At 29.4% G+C, this 18,410-nt stretch overlaps 1 protein-coding gene across 1 annotated transcript in view; it reads left to right on the top strand.

The window, feature by feature from the left end:
* LOC129988271 (band 4.1-like protein 4) overlaps positions 1–18,410 on the top strand; it is a 98,555-nt gene that overhangs the window by 63,484 nt on the left and 16,661 nt on the right. The window contains exons 8-17 of the mRNA XM_056096458.1: positions 1,223–1,311; positions 4,062–4,125; positions 7,503–7,594; positions 7,977–8,048; positions 9,291–9,391; positions 10,421–10,508; positions 12,114–12,218; positions 13,435–13,494; positions 14,571–14,651; positions 16,872–16,934. Of these exons, the coding sequence (XP_055952433.1) occupies positions 1,223–1,311; positions 4,062–4,125; positions 7,503–7,594; positions 7,977–8,048; positions 9,291–9,391; positions 10,421–10,508; positions 12,114–12,218; positions 13,435–13,494; positions 14,571–14,651; positions 16,872–16,934 (815 nt within the window). The remainder of the gene's footprint in view (positions 1–1,222; positions 1,312–4,061; positions 4,126–7,502; positions 7,595–7,976; positions 8,049–9,290; positions 9,392–10,420; positions 10,509–12,113; positions 12,219–13,434; positions 13,495–14,570; positions 14,652–16,871; positions 16,935–18,410) is intronic.

Raw genomic sequence — 18,410 nt, 5'->3', positions numbered from 1 at the left:
AAATGTCCTCCCGCTGGAGTGGTGTGGTGTGGAGAGGGGGGTGCCAGCTCAGGTGTCGTCCTCGTCATCTGACCGCGGTTCCAAATTACGAGGTCCGTCCCAAAATAGCCCTAGTGTTGCTTCAAAACGGGACGTTAATATAACCAAACCAAACCAAACAGTCGTTCCCAAGTGTATTATGAAAACGTAGTAGAAGATTGGCAATTGTGACCAAAAATGGATCAGCAGGGTTCAACATCTTTAAAGGTGGTTGGTAGTTTTATGAATATATTTTTATCGCATCGCCGCGCATTATCTTACGTCTTTTTACTTTATTTGAATGGGAATTATAGGATTGTTGTGTTATATGCTTATAAGAAAATTATATAATTAAGTACCCGAAAAGAGAGTGCTTAGCTTTAGATAGTTCGGGGACCCTTCAAGTTGTGTTGTTGTCTTCCATTGCATCTTCCATATTCCTCAGATGGTAGACCCTCTTTGTTATTAGCATGTATTGTTCAATCAAAATTTTCATAACAAAAAGAAAAACAGAGACTTTTCTTCTGAGATTTCGGGAACCACAATTTCTTGGATACAATTAGTGTAGTTATAATATTTCCTTTTAACCCTTTCTAGGGCCGTGGGTAGTATGCCTCCCACCAAATATATCAATCTTTATATGAAATTATGTAGGTTGGTATAAGTTCTGACAAATTTTTTTAGAAAGACAGAAACTTAGATGCTTCAGTTCTTTATCTCACACAAAATAATGTGTCTTGATTTGTTACTTAATTATTAACTGACCAAACTAATTAATTAATCAAATTAAATTTATCTAATAAATTAAATGAATCCCTTTTCATATTCTAATTTCAAGCCTAGCAATATTTTAACATAATAGGACTAGAAAAAAATAGCCCTTTAAAGTGTTAAATATTTGGGGGTAATTAGAGAAAATGAAAAGTTTCAAGAAGATTGTTGCAACTGAATAGTTTTTTTTGTTTGTTTTTTGTTTTTTGTATTTAAAAGTAATTTTGCTTACTTTCTTTCATCAGTTATATGAATTCCAACTAATAACATTGGAGGAGTTAACAAATAAATCCTTTAATTTATTTTATATCATGGCAAGTCAAGGCTAGGATTTTCCCGAATTTAAAAACAGAAAAGGTGATTCTTTAGTATGGATACAGAAAAAGCATACTTTTGAAATTTTAGATTCATCAACAATATATTGCTTTTTTAGGGTGATGACCAAGTTGAATATTTCCTGGGTCTGACACCAAGTGGCGTTGTCGTCATGAAGGGGAAGAAGATCCTCAATCACTATTTCTGGTAAGTACTTATGATTTAGAATAAACAACAACACCGTATTTGATTTTGCATACGATTCGCAAAGTCTACCAATGGTTTCGAGTTCCATTAATTCTTTAAACGTCCGAAAATTAAGTAAAATTTAACATTGCTCTTGAGAACTGCAGCAATCTACTCGACTAATAATTATGAAAATTTAATTTCAACAGTTTCTTTCTGTTTTTAAATTGTGTGTTAATTTCTTCAAAAATGCCGACTCATCATTTCTTCTTGTATCAGATACGAGTTTCCATAAATTCATGATTTCGCCTATTTATATAGTATAAGAACTCCAATCAAATTATTTTATATAGGTGGCGCCATCTACACTCAGCCAATGTAACTAACAGTAAAATTTATTGCTTATTTTCGAATGATTTTAACGTGAATATAATTTTCTGAGTAGAATACGATTGAGTGGCCTGAGTAGATACGATTCCAAATCAATTTAATGAATGAATTTATGCAGTTTAATACTTGGTTTGAATATGTTATTGACATTATTTTGTTAATTTGGAAATGTCTTTGGATTTATGAGAAAGAAATGAAAACTGGATTTTTAAGTCAGTAAACAATAAATCACCAGTGTTGCAGGACATTTCGCCTTTTGTTTGCAAATTTTTCGGAATATTTACGTACGCCATCTGCGTATACAGAAAAGAAATAAGAAAGAAAAGAAAATAGGATCAGTACTCTCTTTTAAAATGGAAGGTACTGACGTAAAAACTCAAACGATTCGACAAAATCTCCATTTTTCGTTCTAGATCTTTTCAATGTCCATATTTTCTACTGTCACAAACGGTAAAACGTAAAAATATACACCGGTTCTTGTTTGAATCTCTTTTTCCTGAACTTAATTAACATGTAAAGCAAAAAATATGCATTAGATTTCACTTTATGAGCTTTTTCGTAATTAAATTTTTGCATTCAAAAATTATAATTATTATATAAATGCAACTATGAAAGTCAGTGTAATTTCCCAAAAAAGGGACTTAGAACCAAAATTCAAACGGTTTTGAAAAGAAAACTATTCAAACATTAAAGATATTAAATTTTTTTAAAAAATCTCATTTTCTCAAAAAAATCAACATAAGATTTATACAATCAAAAAGACTTATATGTCAATATCTTACCACTTATCTTAAAAATAACGTGACATAATAACGTGATTATAGCATGCATTTCGGACATTTGGATGCAGTTCTTTTTCTACTCGAACAATTAAAGAACGAGAAAACGGCACTGATTAAACAGCTGATGTACTAAGAAGAAGTAAGAAAAGATAAAAAAATATTTGTAAAAATTTCCAATATTTAAGAAAGAAATTTGGTTTAACCCTTTGATCGTCGACTATCCAGCATCTGAATTTTCGTAAAACAGTCCTTATCCTATTTGTCGACGATTTTCTACATTGGAGCTGGTCTTAGGACAATTTCAGGAAGCGAATTTTTACATTTCAGCCAATTTTAGGGTAATAATCGAAGAACATTTTATATTTGAGTCACTATTGAAAGGACTCAGGATGATTTTCTGCGTTCCAGCCAATAAAAAAGGTAATACATTCCATGCATGTACATAAGTTTTCTAAGGATTCCTCATATAAATACAAATTTATTGCTTCTGTCTTAAATTTACTTTATGTTGTTCAAAATTAATTTATTTTTCTATTTATATTCTCACTAATTTTCTCAGAAATCCACGTAAATCTATTTTGGACGATTTTATTCCTGAGTGAGATGATATGCAATGAGCAAGAAGAGTGCTTCTTAGATATCTTAACATAAATATCCATACATTGATTACTCGACGAAAACATGCATTAGGCAAAAGAACTCATAGCTCACAGATATCTTCTCATTTCTGTACAAATTAATGTTTTTCATGTTTCTAAAGATTAGTCATATTGAGGGAATATGTAGGCTCCGCCGCGTGGTTTATCACGAATCTTTTCGTTTTCGTCCAGAAATTGAAAAAAAAATGTACAATATTTTTAAAACGTTTCAAATTTTTGGCAAATCAACAAATAAAGATAAAATGTTAGCGTGTACTATTTAATAATTTTTTCACCATTTTTCGCTACACCTATATTTTAATGAAATAAATAGATGGAAGATTTCCGTTTCTGAAAATGTACAGCATGTTAGTTCATTCCATTATCCCTACTTATATAGTACAGTTATCTACTGAGATTCCCACATGTAAGACATCTTATTTTGATTGCACGTTAGAAATCGAACTCCGATTATCCGAAACCAAATTTTAAAAATCCAAAGTATCCAACGTTGGTATCTTTATGCATAATTTGTAATTTTGATATGAATGTATTGAATATATGTTGAGTCAATATATGTATATATTTTCATACATAATTTAATTTGTGGTTTCTTTTTCATATGATTCTTACCGTATTTACAGTTTCTGTATATTATGTTCGTAAATTACTACGATTTTCTTAGGCTTATCTTTTTGTTTAAAACTTATTTTCTGAGCTCTATACAATCTTCTGATTTTTGCATCATAATCTCTTTAATTCTACTCTGTTACTATATATGAGATTCTACTCTATTCTCAAATTTCTACTCTGTTTAAAATATTTACTTCAAACTTTTTTTCTTTCTACTTTTCGTCCCATAGAAAGCAAATATTTTTTATTTTTTTTTTAATGTTCTTCGTCTATGACTTTATTATTCAATTTACCTTGTTCTTATTTTTTCATTTTTTCCTTCTTTCAGGCCACGCATTAGCAAAGTGTTTTTCAAAGGAAAGTCTTTTATGATACGAGTCAAGGATAAGACGGTGAGACATTTTAAAGTCAATATGTTTTCTTTTCAAGTGATAAGTGTGCGATGTTTAAAAATGTAACTAAAAATATTTTTTATTATCATTCCATTTGTATCCTTTTAAGTATGTTCATTAAAAATCCATTTTGTTTCTACGTCAATTAATTTTGTCATAAGCATCTGTTTTTCCATTTTATTTGAAATTTTTAATATAGATTTTAAAAGAAAGAGTAGTTACAGCATAAGTTACCGAAAACTCTACACCAAAAAGAAAGAAAACAAAAGCCATACTAAGTTAATACTTTTTTGATATTTTGCTTAACCAAGTGTATTATTTCAGATACATTCAATTACTTTTACACAGAAAGCAATGCACAATTGTGGGAAGGATTGTTTTTATATATTTATAAAGATGAAATTCTGTAACCAATTTTTCACTCACTTCCAGATGTGCCAGAGTTTTAAAATTTTGTAAACTTATGTGTTATTGATAAAGGAATACTATTTTAATATTTTCAGAATTGCTATTTAATCATTTGACTTATTAAACTTTTATTTCTTACGAATGGAAACATAGAATATAATAATAAATATAAATTAGAGACTAAAGAAATAAAATTGTGAAAGTAGAGGGTAACTAAAATAATTCTATTTTTTTCCTATTATATCTATTCTATATTATTTAATAAATGACTATAATAGAACACCATATCTTTTGTTTAACTTAAATTAATTGATATTTAATGATATGTGGTAATTTGTGGTGACAAATCTCTTTTCTCTAGTTACAGTTTAAACATGTACTCCACTTTGATGGAAGTTTTTTAAAATTATACGAAGACATGATAGAGCATTATTATCAAGTTACATCCAAATGACGTTATTAAACAAATTTCATGTTGGCTGATGCTAATCTGGGTATTTTTTCCCTCTAATTTTTTATTCAAATGTTAAGAAAATAATGAATTTCTTTAAGTAATAAGCGGTTAACGGATTGTTTTTTTGTTTAATGGATTTTTTTTCATTAATTATGCATTGACTGATGTCCAGAGGTAACAATCAGATTATAATCGCTTTTGTCAGAAGACTGCTCATTTGAACATATTACATTAAATATTTTCATTTCATGTCTGTCAAAGTGGAATTTTGTAATTGATTTTTTATTCCTATTCCCTATTTTGTACTAGAAGACTGAAATTATATACATTTTTATACGTTTGATGACAGTAAAATATTTTAACATCTTCAAAATTATTAATTTATTTTTAAATAAACAGAATTTTGATTCCATACCAATAGCGACTTTTTGAAATAAGTTTTAGAAACAAAAGATCTCAAAATTGAAGAGTGCAATAGTAGAATAAATGATTCTTCTATTTAGTCTATTATAAAAGAATATTTTGTAATAATATGATATTCTATTTATTATACTGTCTGCTGTATATAACTAACAAAATAAATGTAAAAATAAAATTAAATTTTAATAAATCAATTTAAATATTGAAAGGAATTTTTTGTGTATACAGATTAAAAGTATTTTATTTAAAGTAAAGAAAATACTTTCTTTATTGAAAGAATTTTATTAATTGTATGAAAAGATTGATAACCTCAAAAGTGTATATTATATATATATAAACGAATAATTTCTCTAAATATTTAAACTCTGAATGAGTTTCTTGATTTATTATAATTCCGTTTGCCACAAATAGGGTGAACTAGAATAACTAAGAACGAATTTTACAATAATTGTCATTTCCTTCGATTTAAAATATTCTTATAAGAAGGTAACTAAGTCTATAATTTATGTAACTGCATGATCCTGCTCTGGAAAGTTCATGAAATTCCGTTTGCCACAAATAGGGTGAACTAGAATAACTAAGAACGAATTTTACAATGTTCTGTGTTTTTTTGTGGCAAAATATTGGTAAAAACAGGGATTTAAGCCTAATATATTTTGCATTTCTTTGTACAACTTGTATTCTGAAGACAGTTTCTTAAAAGTATTTTAAAGTAGTTTTCTATTTTGTAAAATAAATAAATGAATAAAAATAAAATAAAATAAATTTAAAAAATATTGATTTAAATTTACGTAAGAATTTAATGAAATTTTGTTGATATAACATTATTTAGTCGATTAAAGCGTAATTATTTTTTATTATTTTTTAAATACGTAGTAACGCATTTTTTACATCATTGATATGCTCACCTTTTCACTACTGATCACATTTTTCACTCCAGGTAGAAAAGTTTTAAAGCGAAAAAAGTTAATAAAAATTTAAATAATTAATATTAAGAAAAAAAAACTAATAAATTTCTGTATTCATTTATCTGATTGCTAGCAACTGGGAATGAAAAATAAGGAATATTGTAGTGGTCGATTAAATAAATACAATTTTCACATTCTTTTCTTAAACCAAAATAATTACGTTTATGAGATATTTGATGCATTATTGATTCAAAAAAATCTACCAGAGTGGCACTGAACATTTATAATTAATTAAAAAAAATGTTTAAAATTATTATCGCTGACCATTGATTTATATCACAAAATTATTACAATATTTTCAAATATTTTTTGTAATCGCTTATAAAACATATATGTTATCGTTTAATATTTTATTTTATAAATTTTATAAAATAAAATAATAAATTAGTTTAATATTATATTTAACATATAGATTATCATTTGTTAATCTCCAACGATATAATGACGATTTTGCATTTTTTCTAATAAAGTTCTTTTAGGTTGTTATACTTTTTCGCGATGTGATGTTGAATAGAGAACAATATCATTCTTCAGGCAGATCGTTAAACATAGAACCAAAACAAAGGTCACTAAGAAAGGATTTTCAAAATTTTAAGAACAGTTTTAACCAATTAAAAATGAATCGAAATTTTTTCCTAACTTCGGAACGTATTATCACTCAAAAGCCATGTTCAAACGATTTCAATTTTTTTTTTTTTTTTTTTTTTTTTTGTGGTACTAATTTTATCTTCATTTTTTTTTTCCTCTAATTTTAATAATTTTTTTTTCAGAATTATTTTCTAACTCGATGCAAAAGAAAACTTTTTATTGTTTTAGTGAAGTTCAAACTAATTTTATAGTTTCATCAAATCTTTCTTCCACCTTCTTTTATCAATGTTTAAGTTAAGGAAAAAATATTGCTTTTTTTTTACATTAATTACAAAACAGAATTTTCACTTTAGTTTTTATTACATGATAATATTGTTAGTTATTTCGTTTTTTTCTGTAAATTACATAGAGTAAAATTCGCTATATATTCTGATACAATCAAGCCAAAGAAAAGAAAGCATTAGTATTAAATTTAAAACATTATCACGAAACGATATTTTGGACTAGCGATTCGAAACTTACGGTATTTTCTTTTTCAGAACGACGAGACGACGTACGTGTTTTTGGCTTCCTCTCGAGAGGCCTGCGAGTACCTGTGGAAGTGCTGCATCGAGCATCATGCGTTCTTCAGGTAATTATTTTCGCTTACACATATAGGAAATACTTAACTACAATTAATATTATCTTTTTGTAACACATTACAAAATAATCTGTGAGATAATTTCTCCTATTTTCTAACTATAAACTAAACTTTCAGAGTTAATTTATAATAAAAACAAGTGTTTTCTTACATTTAAAAGAGGTAAATTTTATCGGATGTATAAACGGAAATGATGTATCACACGTATCAAACGCCAAGCAAAAGAAAGCAGTACAACAATGTTGCTAAGTTGTACTGTCTGCTATTATCAAAAGACACAAATTAGATTTTCTATAGAAATCAATTAAATAGTAAACAAAATGATACATAAATAGAGATGATTATAAACTAATTACTTTATCTTTTTCCACAGGTTAACTCAAGTGAAAGACATGACGGGTAACCCTCTACAGATATTTCGCCTTGGTTCCAAGTACAGATATAGGTAATCATTTCATGTCAATCTTAGAAATAGGTAGTGACACCTGGTGGGTGAAAATACCATTAATTCTTTCTCTTCAATTTAAAAAATGTTTCTCCTTCCATAATTCTCAAAAAGCACTTGCAATTTTAAAATGATTTGTTTTATAAAATGTGCCTTAATGTTATCGAATGATTAATAAGGCTTTTAAAGAGTTTAAAGTTTAGAAAATATTTCTGGAAGGAAAAAAAATATTTTCTCTGAACTTTTTATCTCTAAAACCATGATATCTTCGAATATTTTATTATTATTTTTTAACCTCTTCAGCTTAAACTTAATTAATTTTGTGTTCTTATAAGGTATGCCTTACTTTACTTTAACAGAAAAAATAAAATCTTAGTAATTATGCTGTCGGGAAAAAAATTATTTCAGCAGTCAACTTATTCTCGCTTTAATGCTAATAATTTTTCGCTCTAAAAATTTAAATGTATATAATGTTACATTTCCGTGGAAGTATAAGAAAAGCTAAAAGCCTTTAAAAAATATTAAACGTGACGAGATTTATTGAAAATTAAGGCAGAACAGTCATAAAGCATCCTTGTTATTTTAATAACCATGTAGAAATAATTAGAATTATATTTCCATGGATAAATATATATTTAAGACTATCGGAAATATCCGTGAATCAAGGAAATTAGAAAAGAAAGACATCCGAAAGAGCCCACATTGATTAATTTGCATTAAAAATATTTTCTGGAAAAAGTATCCTTAAATAAGTTATTACAATATACGAAAACTTATTATTTCCTTTCAAATTTACAAAAATTCCAGAAATATGTAAAGCATGTTTAAAAAAACATATTCCATTTATAATTCTACATAATTTTAACTTTAATCGACGATAAAAAATTCAATTCAAATAATAGACCGTTATTGCCACTACAACACTTAAAACTTGAACTGTTTTGTTCATGTGCCTTGAATTGTTCAAATTTTATGATTACAAAATATAAAATTAAACTACTTACCGGCTTATAGATTCGATATAAAAAATTAAACGGAATACAAAAGCATTACAAGTATTCCATTGACTGCTAATTGAATCGCACATTCTCCGAGTAGAAAAGATTATTAATAGAAATTGAATGAGATATTGAAAACAGTAAAACAGCTTTGAGTGATGATCTAAAAGGGATTTAAAGATTGAAGATTAAAAATACTTATTCTACAAAATTGGAAAACTTCATGTTTGTATTATTTTTTTAGTGGTCGTACGGAACAACAGATGCGCAGTGAGACCATTCGGAGGCCTCCTCCGCCTATTCTTCGTGTCCCAAGCAGGAGATTTCAAAAGAGACCTACAGATGGTAAGCTCTTTATCTAGTTACTATGGTCACGAAAAAAATCCTTAATTCGAAGACAAAATGAGTCTAATCTATACTAATAATAAAAAGGAATGTGTACGTGAGCATGTGTATGGGTCAGATTATATACGAAGAATAGTGTGTGTGTGTGTGTTAAGCTCTTTAAGCCACACCGTTTGAGCTTGAGTTACCAGTTATACTTTTGTTGGTGGGAATGTGCTCTGCGGAGTGATTTTTTTTTTTTGAAATTTTAATAAGAATTTTAATGAATTAAAAAATAAGCTGAATTATGGCATTTTTCGGTGATAACCTCTGAAAATATCACTGCACAAATACTGAATTTTATACCGTTTTAAAATATAAAAGAAATTGTCTTTTTTATAATACTAATTTAATAATCCTGGGAATTTTTGCTCAATTTTGGCATTTTAAAAATATTTTTTGCGTTTCTTTAACAATAGTCTAATAGTGTTCTGAAATTTAAACCATTTTCATTGTTTCGTCAGATATTTAGTTACATGATGTTTTCCATGGTTGAAAACTAAGGAAGCAGGATTCTGTTTAATATATATATATATAATGTTTAATAACTTTGTATGTTACAAGACAGACCAAAAGGTGAAGTTATAAAATCATGATATTTAGAAGGTAGAACCAAATATTTTCGTGAGATGATACATACATGCATGATATTTAGATACATGATACAAACATGATATTTAGTAGATGAACCAAATATTTTCGTTTTAAACAACCTTTTGGCTTTATGAGATTGTCTCCATGACAAAGGTTCATATACACAATAAACAGAACTTCAGTAAGATAGTTTAAATAACGCGATTTTAATAGGAAACAATTTTGGGGAATTATGGACATGAAGTTATATCTTAAGGTTTATCCTAAAACAAATATGACTAATATTCCTGACGAAACATTTATTCACCTGAGGCGACTAATATTATAATGTAAGATTAGATGAATTTTACTTTACTGAAATGTATGCTTATTGAAATGGTTGCTTATTCTTTACAGCGGACATTGAAGAAAAAGAAGCCTTCAAGAAGAGCATCCAGGGAAACACGAAGGATGATTTTTACCTCACCCGTACCGAGCCACCTCCGTGAGTTCTCTCTTCTTTCTTGCAGCATAGAAGTGATGGAGGGAGAAAAATGCTCTTTATTACTTAACCGTTAACTTTCAAAAGAGTTGAAAAGAAAGGATGAAACTTTTTGCAGCCTCCTATACAAAATTATTTCTTTCTCCCGAAATACTAAAATAACATCGATTTCAGTATCAACATTTATTAATGCATTTTGCTACGAAGATTATATGCAAAATGTTATAGATGTTTTGCTTCAAAATAAAAATGGAGGGTGGGGTGCGCCAAAAGTAATATGAGTTCCTACTTTCTTGTATACGAAATATAGAAAAAATATTGTAATCATCAAAAAATTAGAACTTGAGATTTTCCCTGAAGATGTTCCTGAATTCCCAAAACACATTTGTGGCTTATGTCTATCGTTTATTTGTCTGTGACAAAGATAATTCAAAAATGCTTTGAAATAGACGGATAAAATTTGGTCTATCGTTTTTACATCAAATTTGTAGATTTCTTTCAAGTTTTGAGCAAAATCCTTTCTATGGGAGTCTTACTGCCCAATTTTTCGAATATATGTTAACATGATGACTACAAAAAGAAAACAACGAGATGGTTAAAAACAGGTACACAGATTTAACATCCAAATTGTACATGTCTATCAAATTTTGAGCCAAATACAATAAGGATTCACCGGCTTTCGGTCTGTACTTCTAGAAACATGTAAACGCCATTTATCAAAAACAGTGAATGAAATTTATCTAATTTAGAATATGATTTTGTGACTACAAGTTTAGTTCTGAGCCAAATCTTTGTTTCAATCAGTTGGAAAAAATGCATCTAAAACATAAATTCGATATTTGGATACTATTAATCGTCTGCCAGGGATGAATCACCAAGAAACTCGTCAAAGATCAAGTAACAGATTCGCTAATAATGCTGAATTCACACCAAAAGTTAATATTTCATGACTATTGTATGTGACTTGTAAAGCGTTCACTAGATTAACACATTTAATTAGATTGTTGTGTGAAAAAGTTTACGAGGACCATTCCCTTTTGCTTTATATATCTGTATTTGATATTAATATTAATAAGGAATCTTATCTGACGCCTGCGAAATTTTGTTGAGATGTATTACTTTTTTAAGTACATGTGATATGGACTTTAAAAAATGAATACAATTTTTTGAGTATTTATATTTATATCACTGAAAGAAAAATTTTTAATTCTTCTGAATTCAGAATTCATGAATTATATTTATTTCTATCGTGGATCTTTTCACCTATTCTCATCTATGTTTTTTCCCTCTTTCGTGAGTTTTTTTTATATAATTCGTTTGCTTTGTAAGTTACAAATTTATATTTGACAATTTACCAACATTAGAGTTTTCTCTATTTTAGTTTACTGAATAAGAATATTTTAATGCTAAGTACACAATTTTACCAATATATTGATATAATAGATATATTAGTACTGGTATAATTGGTATATTGACATTGGTGTGATAAGTATATTAGGATTGGTATAATTGAAATTATATCTAGTATATTGGCATTGATATTATTGGTACTGGTGTAATTTTCCTGATCTTTTCCTGTATCTCTGATATTCTGCATATCTCAAGCAGGAATCCCCTGTATCGGTCTGTTTCCACGCCTGCTGCTCTCTCAGAATCTCTATCCCTGCAAAGTGTGGCTACAGACATTGCTCCATGGGAAGATCCCAATCAAAGGTATGGTCTATTTTCTGTTAATAATTTGATGACTTAATATTTGACATACGATTATCACAGAGGTAATATTCAAATGGCTGCGGTGGTTTGACTATTAAGTCAAGCTATTAAGTTTGACTATTAAGTGATGAAGAAGTTTGGAGAGAAGTTTAGGTGCAAGCTCAGGTATCGTTTTCTTCATCTGTCAATGGATCAAACTGATGGCAGCTGTCTAAAATAACCCTTGTGTTTCTTCCAAACAGTTGTGGTTAATGCTTATAAACTAATCTTATAATTGATGCCATTTTACAAGCATCTCGGTCATGAATCGGATATTGAATGTCGGTAAATAAATTCAACACTTGTTATTATTAATGATATTCTACGTTGACTACAGACCTTTCATGATCTTATATAAAGAGAAAAAACTTTCTGTAGTAATTTTTTATTTCACCATCAATTGTCGATCGAATATAACAACATTAAGATTTAGTCAAATTACAAAAATTGACAAAACAGTTTTTTTATTAAAATTGAGGAAAATTTAATTTATCAAAAAAAAATGTAATGGACATATTTTAAAGATACTGGAGTAATGCTAAAATACGTAACATGCTTTTTGATTTTCGCTTTGTGTTCTATGTAGTTACGTCACATTTAGATGCCGCTACTTATTTATCGTCTGGTTTCTTACTTTTAATTAACTAATCTCGCGCCACAAAGAATAGAAAAGAAAACGCCGTTCGGTATTTTCAAACCTTTTTATGTTTTAATTATCACATTCTTGTAATTCGCAATTAATGTTTAGTCTTTCGATTTTTTGTATACTTTATAACCGCACATTTACGACTTTAATCGCACTTACGAATTGTAAGTGTTTCTCAAAGAATCTATAAATATGCTGTTAAAATTAGAATATAATTTTAAAATCAAGCTTTATTATATTCATTGGATTTTACCACATATATAATAACTTCCAGAATAATTCAATATTAGCGAATTTCGGATTGAATTAATCGATGCTATTTATTTATTGTTTTCAACTATCGTAACGCAACATAATCAACACTTCCAGAAATTTGGTTGATAAATGGTTTCATTTATGCACTTATTTACTTTTAAATTTGAAAATATGTTAATTTTCTTGTTTTATTTCATAAATTTGCGATTAGCTGTACACTCAAAATTAAACATAAGGACTTTCTTTAAATAAGATGTTTCACTTTTTCCTTTTCAGAGGCCTTTTTGGCAGCAGTCGCAGTCGGAGGTCCAGCTCAGCGGATAGTGTAGGTAGAAGGTAACTCCAAATTTACTTTAAATTTGATCTAAACTAGTTATTTTTGAAACTTAGTTGTTATCTGCAATTTAAATATGCTTTTTCGATTGTTATTTAACTCCCACTCTACCAATTTTATCATTTTTATAATTCAAAGTTTTCTTTATTGTGTGCATCTTAAAAAATTTAATCACACTTATCCATAGTTAAATGGAAGAAAAATGGATTTAGTTTCAAAAGTTGGGATAAATTTGCCCCATTTTTTTTCATTGAATACAGTCTAAACAAGACTAAAAAAATGTTCCCTTTTATTGACATCTTAAATTTATTACCGCCCACTTCGATATTCACAATTTACGAGTTACCTCTGCTCTGCCTGGGTATTGGGGGTTATCTGAATTTAATATTCACAACATCAACTGACAATAAAGAGGATCCTTAAGGCACAAGATAATCACGGTCCCCACACCCTTTCATAAGAATTACGTCCCGTTATTGAAATAGTTGAAACTCGAACCTACATCATTATTAAATCTTCTAGAAAAGCGAGAAATCGGGTTATCTATATGGTGATTTTCCTCCATATAGGTGAGGATTTAAAAATCACCATTAATGCTGGGTGAACATCAGTCACATATCTTAATCTTCTGTTAATAACAAGAAAATAATCATACATTGTGACCATTTGTAGAAAAGAGGAGGAGCATCACTTGTATAAGCAATTCCTGGGTTGGGTTTTTCTCTCCTCTGCTGGGTTTTAACTTTCGTTTGACATTAGGGATATATTTTAAATCACTGTTAATCAATCACAAGAGTTCGGTATGATTTGTTCGAAAATTTAAAGAGTAATTGTCGCAAAAATTCTTTACCTCTCTGTTAGTATAACAATCAAATCCTACCCCTTTCTTTTGCAAGCGAATGTTCAATAGTTTTATCGTTTTAAAAAATTCATTTTCATTAGAAAACATCGATACTATTGGAAATACATTTTGTTGAGAGTTGCTTATAAAATGAATAGTGAGCATAAAGCCCCTTTTGCACTTTAAACATTTTATAAAAAATATGTAAATATAAAATGACACGCATTCTTCTTTCAGATCTCGCCGTAGCCACCGCAGTTCAGACAACGAAAGCGAGGTGTCCAGGTCTTCCAGAGGTTCCCGATCTTCTAGAAGGAGGTATACTCTCTTTCCCCTTTCTATAAATCTCAAAATGAACAGTAAATTAAAGAATGATGTGAGTGTTAAAGATAATCATATTTGTAGGTAAAATGAATTGTTTAAATAGATGTAAAAATTGTTCAAAACAATATTAAGCATAATGAAACTATGCTACCCGATTGATTGGAGATCTTTAGCGCAATTTTTATTTCGAACCTAAGGAAAATATTTATAATTTGATTTCTTAGGTATTTTAACATGAAATATTTTTATTTTAAACTAGCCGCCTTCAGTGACTAGCTGACTCATCAGGATTTACAGTAGTTAAGTTATCCAATTTAATATTTTATGTAGCTTGTTCTAAATGGCTTCAGACTTTTTAACCTTCAAATCTTAATATAACTATACACACATATTATTTCAGAAGCGTTAGGCAACTGTGCTATGCATTTTCATTATTTCTTTTTATCATTATCAGTTCTTACAAATATTTTGAGCTAGATGGATGAAATTTAGTATACTGTCTGAATACCAAATTTGTTTATTCCTATCAAATTTGGGCAAAACCCATTTAGTGGAAATCTGTCTATCCAATTGTTCGAATATAATGGAACTCGATTCCCACAAAACAAAGAGAACTAGATATATAAAATTCGATACACAAATTTAAATTCTAAATTGTAGATACGTGTCAAATTTTGAGCCAAATCCAACAAGAGGTTGACAGTATGTCGGTCAGTCTTTTCGGAAGCATGTAAATGTGATAATTAAAAAACGGTGACTTAAATGTATCAAATTTGATTTGCAATTTTGTGATTACAAGTAAAATTCTGTATTAAAGTTTTGTTTCAATCAGTGGAGTAAAACGAGTAGAAAGAATGAATTCAATTTTCTGATACTATTAATCGTATGGCAGAGATTAATCGCCAAAACACTCGCCAAGGATCACCCGATGGATTCAATAAAATAACTCCATTCATCCCAAAGGTTCATATTTTGCCACTATTGTACTCCAATGTCATGTTAGACCTCCTCTGTCTATCCAAGATTTATATGTAATGGTAGTTTTGTGTCAAATTTTAGTGTCAATTTGTCATCAAAAAAGCGTCTAAAGTACATATTCTTGCGATAGATGCACTAAAATTGTTGGATTCACGCCATACATCGGTATTTCGTAATTATCGTTCACCAATGTCACCCGATGGATTTAGTAAAATAACTCCATTCATCCCAAAGGTTCATATTTTGCCACTATTGTACTCCAATGTTATGTTAGACCTCCTCTGTCTACCCAAGATTTATATGTAATGATAGTTTTGTTTCAAATTTTAGTGTCAATTTGTCATCAAAAAAGCGTCTAAAGTACATATTCTTGCGATAGATGCACTAAAATTGTTGGATTCACGCTATACACCTGTATTTCATAACTATCGTTCACCAATGCCATTCGCAATCTTGAAGAATATGTGAGAAATTTTCAAGGAGAACATTCCCTCTGCTTAGAAATAGGCTCATCTGTGAACTCGGTACCTTAAAAACACTATTCTGGTATCAGAAGAAAAATTAGCAAGAAACTAAAAATTGATAACTAGCTGAAAGGATGAAATCATATGAGCAGTCTATGCAACAAAATTGCCGATTTCTGTCAAGCATGCGGATACGATAAATCGGAAACATGAGTAATACAGAAGAAATTTATCGCATATTTGTATCACCAAAATTATAGAGGTATTACATTTTAGACCAAAACCTTCAAAGGGTTGACGGTACATTGGTATATCTGTTTTCGGTTATGGGAAAGTGACAAATTCTTAATTCGACAAATTAGATGAATTAAATTTTACATCTGATCTTGACATGAAAGTTGTTAATGTTTGACACATTTTGGATTCAAATGGCTGAAGGAATCTGTCTAGATGTATACTCGGTTCACTTCAAGGACAATTCATTCACTACGATAATATACACTATTATTGTGTATTTACATAAAAAAATAAAGAGAATAAATACTTCCATTGATTATCATACAACAAACGTCATTTAAATGAAACTTAAAAAACATAAATAAACGTCATGAAGAACTTAAATTTGAAATTTTAATTGGTCTAAAGAAATGACATTTAATCCACGGCCTGATTCTTTCAACTTATTTCTGTTGTACTATTCCTGATACTTTTTTGTCTCCCCTTTTTCTTCATCCTAAATGAAGTAATATTTTAATACTTACTTATTTGACAGAGGTCAAGAAAGTGGCAGTGAGTCTGATTCCCAGCGTCACAGGAGTAGGCAGCGCAAGCGAAGGTAAGATAATGAATTTGTTTATCAACATTACAAAAAGCAATTTTTTAGTAAACAGCAAACTCTTGAAATTTATTTCTTACAGTAAATTTAACACAACTGTTTTTATGATTGCTTTCTTGTAACTCTTAATTGCAATTCTAAAAAAAGAACTTTCGAAAAGTTGTCGGAATATTAAAATTGCGGAAATTATAAAATCAAAGTTTCTTGACTTTGTGTTTATAGAATTTTTCTAATTGACCATTGAGGTATGAAAAGCATTTCTAGACAGGCAAGATACAATAGCTTCGTTAGCATTTTATCGTTTTCTTTTATCAACTCCCAAAATGTCCCCCACGTTATTCCTTCATTCTCAATTGTAACCACGGACACAGGCCAAAATTTTTTTATACAATGTTGGATAAATATGGCGATCATTTAAGTGAGTAAAAAGTCTTCTTATTAAGATAATACTTCAAGCAATATCAAGATGTTATACAGCAAAAGCTATTCCTTTCTAGCTCATTATACGGGCTATATTCAAAAGGAGGGTAAAAATATGGAAACACCTCGTGAAATGCATGCTTGAAAGGAAATATTTATTATAATCAACAGCACTGGTGTTTCCGTCTACTGACGCAACCAATAGAGTGTTCTAAATAACCCTGCGCAATTTAATTGTTGGCTGGACACTGTTCTGTGAAATTGCAATTGTCCGAGTTAACGTATTTCGAATGTGTGCAAATTGTTGGACATATGGTAGGCATCTATAAGCAAGGTAGCTGAAGTGTTTAGTGTTTCAAGATGTACAGTTTTGAAATTTTATCTGCATACTTGAAAAGTGGAGAAGCATTGTCCGCTAAATCACAGCACTGACAAAAATGTAAGTTGAGTGATCGTTGCAGATAATCATTAAGGAGGATTATGACGAAAAAACAAACACACACACACGACTTCAAAACTTATTAATGAAATTAATATCGTGCTTACAAACCCTGCGAGCACCAAAACAAGCTAAAGGTATTTCCATAAACAAAATGTTTTTGGCTGAGCTGCAATTCGAGAACCATTCATCAGTGATAATAATGCTTGTAATAGGAAAAAAAAGGAGTTAAGTTTAAAACGTTGACTATGGAGCAATGGCAGATAGTCATTTTATTGGATGAGACTTAACACACAATTTCCTACTTCTAGCCGAGATTACGTTTGGCAGATAGATATTCTAAATCTTACTGATATAAACTGCTCGTTGCCAAGAGTGAAACATGGCTGGGGTCCTTGATCGCAACTATGTTATGGTTTTCAATGGGCAACATGATTACTCTGAAAAGGCTCATTACAGCCAAGGATAATGTGCATTTTGGCGGATCAGGTGCTCCTAAGATACAAACTTTGTTTTTCAGTAGTGATGTTGTCTTCCAAGACGACAAAGCGCTTGTTGACGCAACTCACATAGTCCAGAATTGGTTTCTTGAGCACGAAAATAATTTTTCACATCTC

The sequence above is a fragment of the Argiope bruennichi genome, chromosome 10 (genome assembly GCF_947563725.1).
Source record: "Argiope bruennichi chromosome 10, qqArgBrue1.1, whole genome shotgun sequence".
Lineage (NCBI taxonomy): Eukaryota > Metazoa > Arthropoda > Arachnida > Araneae > Araneidae > Argiope > Argiope bruennichi.
Note: the sequence above shows the minus strand (reverse complement) of the source record. Positions and strands in the feature narration are given on the sequence as shown.